This window comes from Babylonia areolata, chromosome 6, assembly GCF_041734735.1.
Source record: "Babylonia areolata isolate BAREFJ2019XMU chromosome 6, ASM4173473v1, whole genome shotgun sequence".
Classification (NCBI taxonomy): domain Eukaryota; kingdom Metazoa; phylum Mollusca; class Gastropoda; order Neogastropoda; family Buccinidae; genus Babylonia; species Babylonia areolata.
The window spans coordinates 40,404,869-40,419,868 of NC_134881.1; the positions used below are offsets into that span (position 1 = coordinate 40,404,869).

Consider the following 15,000-nt stretch of genomic DNA (forward strand, 5'->3'; position numbering starts at 1 on the left):
CAGTTTCAGTTTCAGTAGCTCAAGGAGGCGTCACTGCGTTCGGACAAATCCATATACGCTACACCACGTCTGCCATCTGGCAACTCTGTATTCAATTCTGGCTTGAACAAGTAGCCAGCGAAGTGTCCTGAGGAGAGTTGTACGTAGCACTCTAGCTCCTTGACTTTTTGAGGACGTGTCGAGCTGCCCTATTCTGATTTTTTAAGCTTGTATATAGTTTGTCATTCGGGAGGCCAGCTAAGAGAGAATTGCAATAGTCTAAACGAGATAGGATGAGGGCAACGACCAGTTTGTTGGTATCGCCAGTGGACAGGAAGGGGTGGATTTTACTAATCTTTCAAAGCTGAGAGTAAATGACCTTGCACATGTGGTTTACATGAGACTCCATCGTAAGAGATACATCTAGGTAAAGGCCTGAAGATTGCGAACTGAACTAGGGAAAGGAATTTTTAAGTCAGAACATGTGATATACTTTGTATCTATCTGTTTGAGCTTATTTTTTGTACCAGTCAGCAGAAGTTCTGTTTTGTCGTCATTCGTTAATAGTTTGCTTTGCTTCATCCACTTGGCTACTTTTTCTATGCAGGTTTTAAATTTACTAGCCAAGCTTGGAAATTCAGAAGGAATGATAGAATCGTGTAGCTGCGAATCATCAGCAAATAGATGATAATGCGACACAAACTGTCGGATGGTCAAACTTAAATGATGTCTATACATTGTGAAGAGTATGGGCCCCAGAACAGAACCTTGTAGTACTCCATATTTCAGTATAGAAGGAACATACTGCTTTTCATTCACGAGGGCAGACTGTGTGCGAACTGATAAATAGGGGTGAAACCACCGAATACCACCGAATCCGAACGTAGCATGTAACCTTCTGATCAAAATGTCATGGTCTATTGTGTCAAATGCTGCAGAAAGGTCCAATAATGATAGAAGGGATACCTTGCCTGCATCAGTTGCTTGCAGCAGCTCATTGGCCACACCCAATAGAGCTGTTTCCGTGCTATGACCCTTTCTGTACGCCGACTTAAATGGTTCCAACAGATTGTGGATCTCAAGGTGTCTCATCAGCAGAACTGTATACTGAACAATCAGTCCAACAAATCACCAGCAAAATTCATCAATAAACATTTAGTTTGAAAGTTTGTTCTTTTTGTTTGGTGGTAGTATATAGACTGTGTGACTCAAGGCCTGACTAAGCGCGTTGGGTTACGCTGCTGGTCAGGCATCTGCTTGGCAGATGTGGTGTAGCGTATATGGATTTGTCCGAACGCAGTGACGCCTCCTTGAGCTACTGATACTGATACTGTGTGAAAAGTAACAGACTGGTTATCGCGTAACAAAGTGTGTGTGTGTGTGTGTGTGTGTGTGTGTGTGTGTGTGTGTGTGTGTGTGTTTGTGCCCGGTGTGTGTGTGTGTGTGTGTGTGTGTGTGTGTGTGTGTTTGTGCCCGGTGTGTGTGTGTTTGTGCGTGTGTTTGTGTCCCCGGGCGGTGTGTCAGTGTGACTGAGTGTGTGTGTGTGGTGTGTGTGTGTGTGTGTGTGTGTGTGTGTGTGTGTGTGTGTGTGTGTGTGTGTGTGTGTGTGTGAATAACTTGACACGTACAAGAACAATGACAATGACAGCAACAACAAAACTAACCAACCAAACAAACGGCATTAAAGCATCATCGTATTTCCGAGTCTGCCCATTCTCTACGAATCCCCGGGGAAGTTGTCTTGTACTGATTTGATCAGTTGTCTCCGTCTCCGCCACAGCCGCTTTTGTGCACTTTAGTTGGTACTGAGGTACAGTGATATCGTATATCTTGTGTAATGAATGTATATATTTCGCAGTGTTCCCCTGGTTCAGTATTTCTGACAAGGACAGTTATTGAATCAGTTTTTACTTTAAATTAATTTAAGTTAAATTCACGTGTCCTTGAAAAAACTAGTCGAAGAACGCGTACACATGCTGTACTGACGCACTCACATGTCACATACACGTGATTGACATGCATGTACTGTACACACGCGAACGCAGTGGCACACGCACATCAGTACACACACACTGATCGTGGGGCATGCTGCCACTCTCTCTCTCTCTCTCTCTCTCTCACACACACACACACATGCACGCACGCTCCACTGTGACACACCCACATACACACAGTCGACTGCTTTGAGTATGAAATGCATCAGTTTCAGTTCTCAGTAAGAGGCGTCACTGCGTTCGGACAAACCCACATACGCTACATCACATCTGCTAGGGAGATGCCTGACAGCAGCATACCCCAATGCGCTTGTCAAGCCTTGAGTGCATGCTTATATATTTGTTTACCTATCAAAGTGTATTTCTTTTTACGTAATTTTGCCAGAGGACAACACTCTCGTTGCCATGGATTCTTTTTCAGTGCCGTGCGCCAAATGCGTGCTGCACACAGCTGGCCTCGGTTTATCGTCACATCCGAATGGCCAGACGCTCAGTTTGATTTTCCAGTCAAACTTGGGAGAAAGGGCGAGAGCGGGATTCGATCCCACAACCTCACGGACTCTCTGTATTGACAGCTGAGCGTCTTAAGAAAGCATCAGTCGACCAACACAATATTTCGGTCTGAAATGGGCAACAGCCCGTTTTCCATCCTGAAAGTTTGGAATGGTTAGATCCCCTTGTGGCATGTGACCAAAATTGACCAATCCAGTAATGTCGACTGACTGCGCAGTCCATTGGGCCTGGCAATATTATGTCGCAACACAAAATTAACACACATATATGGAATTGCGTTTATTCTTTATCCTGCAGTATTTAGACCTTATTTTAGAGTCCAGTTTCTAACACAGTGTTCGGTCTAGTACTTCTGACATTTCGTTTGGAAATAGCATGACTGGTTCTGTACGTTCGCTAGGCTGCGCTGGAAAAACGTGTAGTCAAACACATGTGTTCTTGTTTGGATTATCACTAGGCAAAACCTTCGGTCGGAATGTGTAGTTGGCGTGTTTCTGTGATTCACATAGTTAGAACTCTTGATGCTTCATGAACAATTTTATATCCATCGCAAGCGAGAAGCGTTGAAGTGCGTTCTTGTGTTCAGTAAAGACATATTTTCAACCGAGCCAGTTTGACGAAAGGGGGAGAAAGAAAGTAGGGCAACCCCAAGAAACACTCGCCGCATTCCTGACAAACCAGTCGGAACACTTATTTCGCAATTTGCTCGGGCGTGTGTTTTGATACAGTGAACATTTACGGCGCGTACGTTGATAGCACTGCGCCCCAATATACGTGTACCTTCAAACAAGCTCTGTTTGTTTGTAAAAAGTAGTAGGTTCATTAAAAGAGAAAAAAAAAAAAAAAACCTGCAAAACCTCACACACCGTTGGAACACGATATTTTGGAAGAGTCTGTGCTCGATGGTGGGGATCGTTGCATCGATTTGTGTTTGTTGATGGTGGTGTTGGTGTTGTGGTGGTGTATTCAGTGTGATCGGTAGAAGAGGGGATTGTAGACTTTGGAAGTGAAAGTATGGCGACTGATGGACATTACAGACCTGTGGAAGAAGGCGGAGGTGGAGGCGCAATGGAGCTGCCAGAGATCGCTGGGGGCGGAGGAGGGGGTGGAGGACAAGGGGGAGGGGACCAGCAGCCAGGCGTAACCGCCGAAGTGTTGAATCTCACCCTGCATCAGGTAATTAAAGAAAAAAAAAGTATTTGCCTAATCTCAGACTGTCGATCTCTATCCATGCATTTCGTCCACCTCCATCACCATACCCGTATACTTGGGCATCACAAAGATATATGTCCCAGTTTCCTTGACCTGTTCGTCCCTGTTCAACTATTTAAGAGCTGTTATCCACCTCATATAGACTAGACATCTTTATCGCTATGTCAGTTGCTCTTTCTGCCTATATATTTATGTTTATAAGCCACTCTGTTACTCTCTTCCACTCCACTTTGTATGCTTGCGTATGCGCATGTACACATGTAGTACCCACAAATGCATGAACACAAACATGCACACTCATCAACACACACACACACACACACACACACACACACCCCAACTCCTAATCCCCTTCCCATCACACACATGCAAATGTTTGTAATTGTCTGTCATTATTTATAAATGCTAATTATGACTGTGTGTCCCTGAACTGTCATAACGTTTGAATTGAACGTGTGATTTTGTGGTAGGTACAACCTGAAACAAAATCCAGTCATTGGTGGTGATTCTAATGTTGAATACTTGAAAGTTCTGTTTTGTGTCATCAAATACAGTGGCAAGATTTTCTTCTCTCTCTCTCTCTTTATTTTATTTTTATTTTTTATTGGCTGGCATTACAACCTAAATAAACACCATGAACTTTATCATCTTGTGCATACATGAACCTTCTTTCTCTTTTTTTTTCTGTTTGTCACCATATCTCAGCAATAGTTGTGTGTGTGTGTGGGTGTGTGTGTGTGTTTCAGTGCATTTTGTGTGTGTGTTTCAGTGCATTTTGTGTGTGTGTGTGTGTGTGTGTGTGTGTGTGTGTGTGTGTGCATGCACTGATGCAGTCTGTGTATGTTTAGGTGTGTATGCATGTGGATGTGATAAACTTTAAATTTAGATACCTACCACTGCACACAACATGAATGGATCAAGTAGAAGGGAGAAATACTCTGGGGTATTTTTTTCACTATGTGCATGCATCTGTGTGTTGTGTTTGTTTGTTTGTTTGTGTGTGTGTGTGTGTGTGTGTGTGTGTGTGCATATAATTTGCATCCAAGTATATAGGATATCAATTACAAATCTACACCAACTGCTGCACACACAAACACACACACACACACACACACACACTTGTGTGTGTGTGTGTGTGTGCATATAATTTGCATCCAAGTATATAGGATATCAATTACAAATCTACACCAACTGCTGCACACACAAACACACACACACACACACACACACACACACACACACACACACACACACACACACACACAGAGAATGTATCAGAGAGTGGGAAGTATTGCTATACATATCATATGTTTCCCCTTCTTGAGACAAAGTCAAAGAAAAGAAAAGAAACAAATCTGTTTGGAATAGTTCCAAAAGGTGCATGGCTCCTTTCCAAGGCCTCCACAAAAGAGCGACATAGTGCATTTGCAACAGATAGCTGCTGGTGTTGTGTCTGGAACTGGAAAAGACTCATCATCCGGCGTGCTTTAGATTCCCAATAGCCAGCTGCAGAAGAAAGATCCCCAAACATGTGCAAGGAGAATCTCTCCAGTACTGGGTAGCGATCATATTTACTGTATTTTTTAGAAACAGTTCACCAGAAAGAAAACAAACAACAAAAAATGTATCCAAACAAACAGATAAGCCTCAAACAGAGACCGAAAAACCTTTTGAGACAAAGTCTGTGTAACTTAGAAGTTAGAGGCTAATTAAGCCATCTTTCTTGCACTATATTTTAAACAATTGACCCACACACATGCCCATTTAATAAAAAATAAATAAATAAATAAATAAAAAAGTAAAAGATTAACATCTTTTCTGTCATTTTTGCTTTTTGCTTGTACTCTTTGATTTGACCTCACTGAAAAGATTGAGACAGCTGACGGATGATCAGAATACATACAGCATACTCTGTAAAGTGATATTTTTATTTCTTTACTGCTGAATTATAAGTCACATATATGTTTTTCTTACACACAAGATAATGTTTATGTAGTTTCAGTATGCAGCTGTATGCTGCATGTATGATATACAGTATGCACATAAATACATGTCTGTGATTCGCAATACATTGTGTTATTGTATAGTATACATCAATATACTTTCCAGAAAATAGATACAAAAGTAACAGAAGGTTGCATAAATTTGTTTTTAAAAAGCAGTTCATAATTTACAGTGTTGTACTCGGTTTCCTGTTTGTTTGGGTTTTTTTTGGTTTTTTTTAGTGCTTAGCCCAACAATTATTGCTGTATTGCTGAATTTATACTTGTAGGAAAATAAAGAAAACTCAAACTGAGCTCAAAATTTGTTTGAACAGAGTTTATGGTTTGCTTATGTTTATTTGCTTATTTTTATTTGCTTATTTCTATTTTTATCCCTTATGTGCAGTGTGCTCGGGATGGAGATGAGTACAACATGAAAATTTTGCTGCGCCACCTGGGGTCAACGGTGAAGAAGAAGATCAACCAGTATGACGAGGACGACCTGACGCCGTTGCACTACGCCGCCCGATACAATTTCTTGGGTGTCGTCAAACTGCTGGTGGAGAATGGGGCAGGTGTGTTGACTCATTTATTAAGCAAACAATACTTCGGTTTTTTTTTGTTTTTTTTTCACTTCTCTCTTTGTGGTTTTCTTACCTTTATGCTGTGTATTTTCTTTGTGTTTTATTGTATTATATTATATTACTTTTTGCCACAGCAGATTCCTTTGTGATATTTGTGGCTCTCCCACAAGGAGAGTGCATCACCAAAATGCACCACCATCCATATCAGATATTGATATATTTCTTTCTGTGTTTTTCTTGTCTGCAAGTGTATTTGTTTTACTGTGAAAGTGGATTTTTGTTGTTGTTGTTGTTTTTTGCTACAGAATTTCACCTGGGATACCTACTTTGTCGCCATGGGTTCTTTTACAAGCTCTTAAGTCTGTGCTGCACACAGGACCTTTGTTTATGGTTTCATCTGAAAGACAAGATCCCAGACTGCCACTGATGGTTCTTGTGGATGGGAGCATAAAAATCATGGTCTGTATAATTTATTCATGCATACAAAGAAAGATATTGACCTAGATTTTCCTCATCCACCAAGGTGTGAATGGGTACCTGACTTTGGTTGGGGATGTAAAATGTAGAAGAAGAGAAGGTCTTCTGTGAAAGGCCCAGTCTTTGAATGCTGAGATCTTGACAATGAATACAATGAATATGAATTTACTGTCCAGACAGCTGTAAAAGGTTATGTGATTTTTTTACCCTTTTTTTTCATCAGTTGTATACATTTCCTTTGATATACATGTATTTATATATATATATATATATATATATATATATATGTATGTATGTATGTATGTATGTGTGTGTGTGTGTGTGTATCACTATGTATATATGTGTATAATGTATATGTAGGTCTCTCTCTCTCTCTTTATGTGTGTGTGTGTGTGTGTATATATATATATATATATATAATGTATATGTATATATATATGCATGTGTGTGTGTATGTGTATGTGTACATGTGTGTGTGTGTATCCCCTGAATGGGAATTATCCTTGTGACATTGTCAGCTAGAGTGTTTGGTTTGGTTACGCTAATTTGTCTTATCTTTTTATGTAGGTTGTTTGGTTTGTCGCTGAGTGTGAGTGATTGTGGGTGTGCATGTTTGTGTGCATGTGTGTTTCTTTGAAAGGCTGCACAGACAGACAGGGACGGGTGGAGGGTAAAGAGAGAGAGCAAGCGAGAGAGAAAGAGAGATTGTATTATTTGTATTTGTATTTCTTTTTATCACAACAGATTTCTCTGTGTGAAATTGGGGCTGCTCTCCCCAGGGAGAGCACGTCGCTATAATACAGCGCCACCCTTTTTTTTTTTTTTTATATTTTTTCCAGCGTGCAGTTTTATTTGTTTTTCCTATCGAAGTGGATTTTTTCTACAGAATTTTGCCTAGAGTTATGCATGCGTGTGAATGACTGGTGCAAAAGCACTTTGATTTGTCTCTGCACAAGATTCAGCGCTATATAAATACCATTATTATTATTATTATTATTAATCAGATCTCTGCTGAAGCAAAGAAGCAGATCGTTTTGCTGCACTCTTCACAGTACACAGTTCTGAGCACTAAAGGGAAACAGACCACAGCCTGGACCAAGCAGCATTCTGGCTAATGATACAGCCATCACTGCATGCATACCTCCATGGTTCATCGACCGTATTAGAAGCATACCTACACCTTATCATGTGGAAAATGTACAAAATGTACATGTATGTGTAGGAATACCACTTTCAACCACTTTCCACCAGTTAACAAACAGTTTGCATTTAAAGCCTACCCAATGCTTGCTGAAAGAAAAAAAAAAATTTATAAAGCATTAAACTAAACTGGGAAAAAAAAAATCTTCATTTGTGGGCTGCAACTCCCACATTCGCTTGAATGTACACCAGTGGGCTTTTACATGCATGAGCAATTTACCCTGCCATGTAGGCAGCCATACTCCGTTTACAGGGGTGTGCATGCTGGGAATGTTCTTGTTTCCATAACTCGCCTAAAACTGACAAGGATTACAGGGTCTTAAGCGTGCGTATTTGATCTTCTGCTTGCGTATACACATGAAAGGGGGCTCAGGCATAAGCAGGTCCGCACATATTTTTGACAAGGGAGATCAGAAAAATCTCCACCCTTTCCCCACACAGGCACTGTTACCGAGATTCAAACCCAGGACCTAGGATTGAAAATCCAATGCTTTAAGCACTCAGGTATTGTGCCCGTCAACTGATATGAAATATCCTTATATTTTATGGGATGTTTTTTATTTTATTTTATTTTATTTTATTTTATTTGTGTGTGTGTGTGTGTGCAGATGTCAACAAACGCGGTGAAGATGACATCACCCCTTTGCATCATGCGGCCAGGTACAGACGTGAGAAGAAAGGGAGAAAGGACACTACTGCAGATACACCAACAGACGAGGTCAGTTTGGGTGCCAATGGTTTCACCGTTTTCTCTCTGTTGTACAGTTCTGTTCTGACTGGAACCATTTTCCATTTCGCTTTCATATCATCATAAGGCAAAAAAAAAAAAAAAAAAAAAAAAAAAGCAGGAGAAGAAGATATATTTTATCAAAATTGTTTCAGTTTCTTTTTTTTTTTTTTTTTTTTCCACATTTTAGACATTTTGTTTTTTCAATGTCTGGTTAATGAAAAAAAAAAAAAAAAACAAGAAGAAGAACCCCCAACACGATTTAACTTGAGAAACTGTACTTTGTCAATGAATGTGTTGTAAAATTTTTGATAATGAAGTATAACACTTGTTGCTTGTATTTATTTAATAGGGGGATGTGTTGAGTGTTGGAGGGGTGGGGGGGAGGGGGGGGACGAAACATCTGTTTGAAATCGTTTTTGTGTGAACTGTGGTTTTCTTTATTTAATTGTTAAAAAAAAAGAGCCCTGATTATGGTTTTTGAATGCTTAAGCAACCTCAGACTGCTTTTTATCTGAGATTGAGATAATACCTTTCCATTCCATTCTGGAGTGATGGCCTAGAGGTAACGCGTCCGCCTAGGAAGCGAGAGAATTTGAGCGCGCTGGTTCGAATCACGGCTCAGCGGCCAATATTTTCTCCCCCTCCACTAGACCTTAAGTGGTGGTCTGGATGCTAGTCATTCGGATGAGACGATAAACCGAGGTCCCGTGTGCAGCATGCACTTAGCGCACGTAAAAGAACCCACGGCAACAAAGGGGTTGTTCCTGGCAGAATTCTGTAGGAAAATCCACTTCGATAGGAAAAAGAAATAAAACTACACGCAGGAAAAAATACAAAAAGAATGGGTGGCGCTGTAGTATAGCGACGTGCTCTCCCTGGGGAGAGCAGACCGAATTTCACACAGAGAAATCTGTTGTGATAAAAGAGAAATGCAAATACAAATACCTGTTTAGTATCTGTCACTGTTGGTTTGTGAAATTTCTGCCAATTATGTCTTGTTCAGAATGGTTTGTCCTTGGATGATGATGATAGTTATCTGCTGTAGAGCTTTGTTGTTTTCTCTTCCTTTTTGGTCCCTGTCTCTGTCAGTTTCTGTATCTGTTTCTGTCTGTGTATGTCTGTCTGAGTCTGTGTGTGTGTGTGTGTGTGAGAGAGAGAGAGAGAGAGAGAGAGAGAGAGAGAGAGAGAGATTCAGTCAGATCTGTATGTTTTCATTAAAAAAGAACCCATCAGATCAGTCATGTCCAAAAGATTAGTAACAATTGTTTTTGTTCTTCTCTCTCTCTCTCTCTCTCTCTCTCTCTCTCTCTCTCTCTCTCTCTCTCTCTTCTTTTTCTTTCTTTCATTGCTGCATTTTTGTTTGTGCATCCAGACTTGTGTTGAGATTATCATAATTAAAACAGTCGATTTTGTAGTTACGGGCAGCAAAAACTGTGTAAAAATATGTTGGTTTTTTTTTGTGTTTTTTTTTTTTATTGTGGGTGTCTGTTGCCTCATTACATCATGCCAACATGTTGCCTGCTTGCCATTGTCATAGGCTTTGAGGGACACAAAGATGATCATTCTCTGCTTGTCCTTGTCATAGGCTTTGAGGGACACAAAGATGATCGTTCTCTGCTTGTCATTGTCACAGGCTTTGAGGGACACAAAGATGATCATTCTCTGCTTGTCATTGTCACAGGCTTTGAGGGACACAAAGATGATCGTTCTCTGCTTGTCATTGTCATAGGCTTTGAGGGACACAGAGATGATCGTTCTCTGCTTGTCATTGTCATAGGCTTTGAGGGACACAGAGATGATCGTTCTCTGCTTGTCATTGTCATAGGCTTTGAGGGACACAAAGATGTTCGTTCTCTGCTTGTCATTGTCATAGGCTTTGAGGGACACAAAGATGATCGTTCTCTGCTTGTCATTGTCATAGGCTTTGAGGGACACAAAGATGATCGTTCTCTGCTTGTCCTTGTCATAGGCTTTGAGGGACACAAAGATGATCGTTCTCTGCTTGTCATTGTCATAGGCTTTGAGGGACACAAAGATGATCGTTCTCTGCTTGTCCTTGTCACAGGCTTTGAGGGACACAAAGATGATCGTTCTCTGCTTGTCATTGTCATAGGCTTTGAGGGACACAAAGATGATCGTTCTCTGCTTGTCATAGGCTTTGAGGGACACAAAGATGATCGTTCTCTGCTTGTCATTGTCACAGGCTTTGAGGGACACAGAGATGATCGTTCTCTGCTTGTCATTGTCATAGGCTTTGAGGGACACAAAGATGATCATTCTCTGCTTGTCATTGTCACAGGCTTTGAGGGACACAGAGATGATCGTTCTCTGCTTGTTGTTAAGCACCACGAGCATCATCTTCATCATCTTTTTTTCTTGTGTGTGTGTGTGTGTGTGTTTGTGTGTGTGTGATATGAAAATAGAGCTAGAGTTGTATTGCTTTTTTCGTCACAGCGAATTTCTGTGCACAAAATTCAAGCGCAGTTTTCCCCTGAAAAAGACATGCAGATACAGCCCAGGTGACAGTCCTCCCTTTTATTTAATATATTTGGAAAAAAAAAAAAAAAAAAATCTCGTTATGAAAAGTCCAATTAGTGAGTGAAATGTGTAAACCAGGTTCTGCTTGTTAACAACAAAAAAAATATTTTTCAAATAGTTTTGTTTTTATCTATCTTTCCCCCCCCCCCCCCCCCCTTTCCATTCCATTCTATTTTATTTTATTCTTGGGTTTTTTGGTTTTTGATTTTTGGGGATTTTTTTCAATTCTATTCTGATTTATTGTCAATGTGAGAAAATCTTCAGTTTGTTGGTGGTCAGTGTCATCCTTAAAAAAAAAAAAAAAAAAAAAAAAAATTCTGTTTGCCATAAGAATCAAAAAACTTTACTTTTTTTTTCTTTTTTTCTTTTTTTTTTTTTGTTGCTGTGTGTGATTCTGTTGGGTCTGTTTTGTCACCAAGCGCGTCATGTCCAACTTGAGGACGCTGGGCATCAAACCCAGTTTAGACATTGAGCTGCGAGAGGGGGCCATCCCTTTCAAAGGCCTGCAGTTAAAGGAGGAAGAAAATGAGGAAGAAGAAGAGGAGGAGGAGGAGGAGGAGGTTTGTCGTCGGTGTTGTCTAGCATTTTTTTTTTTTTTTTAACCTTGATTGATGTTTTGTTTATTTCCTTATTTTTGGACTTTTGAAATCTGGCTGGTGAATCTGTAGCTGTTTTGAAACCTTGTTTGGACTTTTGCTGGAATATGTGATGGAAATGAAAATGAGTGTTTGTCATCTACAGATTGCAAGTCAAGTCAAGTCAGCATCATCTTTATTGAGGATAAAAAAAAAGCTAGCATATTTGTTGTAAAGAGTGAGCTTCTTATCTGAAAATAGTGGTATGTTCTCTGGGGAATTAATAATACTTATACTAAATGAAGTTCTTTCACTATGATATGTGCAGTACTGAAAAAAAAAAAGGGTGACTAAAGTGCAGTTCCACAGTTAGTCAAACAAGAACGTAGAGAATTTAGATGTGAATTGCACTTCATGATAATGATCCACATGATTGTTGTCTTTTTTATTGTTTTTTTTTTTTTGGTCAGTAAAATTTTTCTTCTTTTAACACTTTCAGTTGCCCATACTGACCAGTGTCGTTTTAGTTCAGCCAGATCCTAAGATTTTTTTTTCCACTTGAGACTTTACTGTGGGCATGTGTGTGTTAGACAGAGAGAGAGAGATAGAGTGTGTGTGTGTGTGTGTTTATGTGTGTGTTTGTGACACACACAGAGACACGTACACACACACACACACACACATTTCTTTATGGAATTTTGGTGGGGTGGTTAGATGGACTTTCCTAAGGTGTTCTTCTGCGTTCACTCGTATGCACACGAGTGGGCTTTTACGTGTATGACCGTTTTTACCCCGCCATGTAGGCAGCCATACTCCGTTTTTGGGGGTGTGCATGCTGGGTATGTTCTTGTTTCCATAACCCACCGAACGCTGACATGGATTACAGGATCTTTAACGTGCGTATTTGATCTTCTGCTTGCATATATACATGAAGGGGGTTCAGGCGCTAGCAGGTCTGCACATATGTTGACCTGGGAGATCATAAAAATCTCCACCCTTTACCCACCAGGCGCCGTCACCGTGATTCGAACCCGGGACCCTCAGATTGACAGTCCAATGCTTTAACCACTCGGCTATTGTGCCCCCTAAGGTGTTGATTTCATGTGTGGCCAACATTGAGTCGGAGAGGGCTCCGACAGGCTGGGATAATGTGCATGCACCCATGTAGCAGTGTAATTCAGCCCTTGAAAGGTCTGTGATAGAAGGGATGGTAGAATGAAGGCCATTGCGGTTTTTTTTTTTTTAAGTTCAGAGATTTAATTTGAACCCATTTAGAGTTCAATGATGTTTAGAAATTTTCACAAATTAAAAAAGAAACTTGTTTTATAACCCCATCATTTGTGTTCAAGGATGTTTTAAGAAAGGGAACCGATGTTCCTAATGGAGTGATGACCTAGAGGTAACGCGTCCGCCTAGGAAGCGAGAGAATTTGAGCGCGCTGGTTCGAATCACGGCTCAGCCGCCGATATTTTCTCCCCCTCCACTAGACCTTGAGTGGTGGTCTGGACGCTAGTCATTCGGATGAGATGATAAACCGAGGTCCCGTGTGCAGCATGCACTTAGCGCACGTAAAAGAACCCACGGCAACAAAAGGGTTGTTCCTGGCAAAATTCTGTAGAAAAATCCACTGCGTTAGGAAAAACAAATAAAACTGCACGCAGGAAAAGATACAAAAAAAATGGGTGGCGCTGTAATGTAGCGACGCGCTCTCCCTGGGGAGAGCAGCCCCAATTTCATACAGAGAAATCTGTTGTGATAAAAAAACAAAAACAAATACAAATACAAATAATGGAATGGTTCAGAGATTTGACAGAGGGAAAAGAAAAGAGACATGCTGCTTTCCCCTTTCCTTTGAAATATTTGGCGAATAGCTCACTTCTCTTTGATTGTGCTTCAGTCTGTTAGTCCATGCACCCTGCATGCAAGTTTCTGTATAGAAAATGTTATGCTTTAGCTGAAGTCCTGTGCTGTTGTCATGTTTACAATGTATTTATAATGATGATGATATGGATACTTGTATGTATATTTACCAAATTTGTCATGAAATAACACTCTTTTCTTCAGAAAAGCGGAAGAAAAAAAAAATCTTGGCAAACCATTGTTTTAGATTTTGAATGTTTGAAACCTGGCTTGTGGGTAGCAAGGGGAATGTGAATACAAAGGGGGATTGGGTGGGTGGATGTGGGTTGGAGTGGCAGAAACAGTGTTAGTCTAATTGTGCAGACTGTGATGACATAATCCCAAGATCAGCACTTTGCTAGGTGGTGCTGTTGGGAGTTACAGCATTCTGCTTCTTCTGCTTTTTTTTGTTTTTTTGTTTCTGTGTTATGTCTGCATTGTTGAAAGACTGTAAACCCTGTCTGTTAGCCTGAGCAGAACGTTGTCTGTGTGAATAGATTGGTTTTTTTTTTTTTTTTTTTTTTTTTTTTATCGTAGGTACAGTTCTGGGCATCACTTGATGGTTTGGTTTTGTTTCGTTTTTTTGGGGGGGGTTTGTTGTTGTTTTTTGTTTTTGTCCCAGTTGAGAAAGAGTTCAACTGTGGAAAGAGCTGCATTATAATACAAACTTTGTCCACATTGTTCTTTTGTAGCTGTTTCAGTTTCAAGGAGGCATCAAAAGCATGGGAACTGATCCTTATACACAATGCTGCACACACAATAACTGTGAGAAAATAAACCAAAGAAGAAAAAAGGGGGATGGGGAGAAAAAAAGAAAAAGGGCAGGTGCCTAGCCCTTGCTGCGCATGCATAGACCCAGCATACCGAGCAGAGAGTACAGGTTCAGCAACTGAAACCACAGTTAACTCACTCAGTACGGCCAGTCCTCTCTTCTCCTCTACACGGACCCCTCGGATGTCCAGTGGGTGTCTCAATGACCCAACCTTTAGCTTCCGTTGTCAGAATTGTGGTATTGTTTGTCAGCATTCACCTCTTCAGTACAAGAGCCTTCCGCTTGCAATATTTGGATGGTGGTAATTGGGGTGAAACGCTGTTAACGTCGTCTCTTTCGCCGTTCGTATGGAGAGAGTTAAGCTTCAGTAACTAGTGGAACAGTTCAGGCAGTGATCATAACGACTCTCTCACAGTGCACACCATGGACTGTGGAAAGGGCAAGTGCTCTTTGGGCACCTGTACAGAGGTGGTTTTTTGGTGTTTTTTTTATTCAGACATGTTTTATTCCATCTTTGGTTTAACGGACACATTATCATTATGGGG

At 40.6% G+C, this 15,000-nt stretch overlaps 1 protein-coding gene across 1 annotated transcript in view; it reads left to right on the forward strand.

Annotated features, from left to right (window-relative positions):
- Positions 1-2,742: 2,742 nt before the first annotated feature.
- Positions 2,743-15,000, forward strand: part of LOC143283010 (uncharacterized) — a 69,591-nt gene continuing 57,333 nt past the window's right edge. The window contains exons 1-3 of the mRNA XM_076588994.1: positions 2,743-3,662; positions 6,087-6,255; positions 8,550-8,659. Coding sequence (XP_076445109.1) covers positions 3,501-3,662; positions 6,087-6,255; positions 8,550-8,659 — 441 coding nt within the window. The 5' untranslated portion in view covers positions 2,743-3,500. The remainder of the gene's footprint in view (positions 3,663-6,086; positions 6,256-8,549; positions 8,660-15,000) is intronic.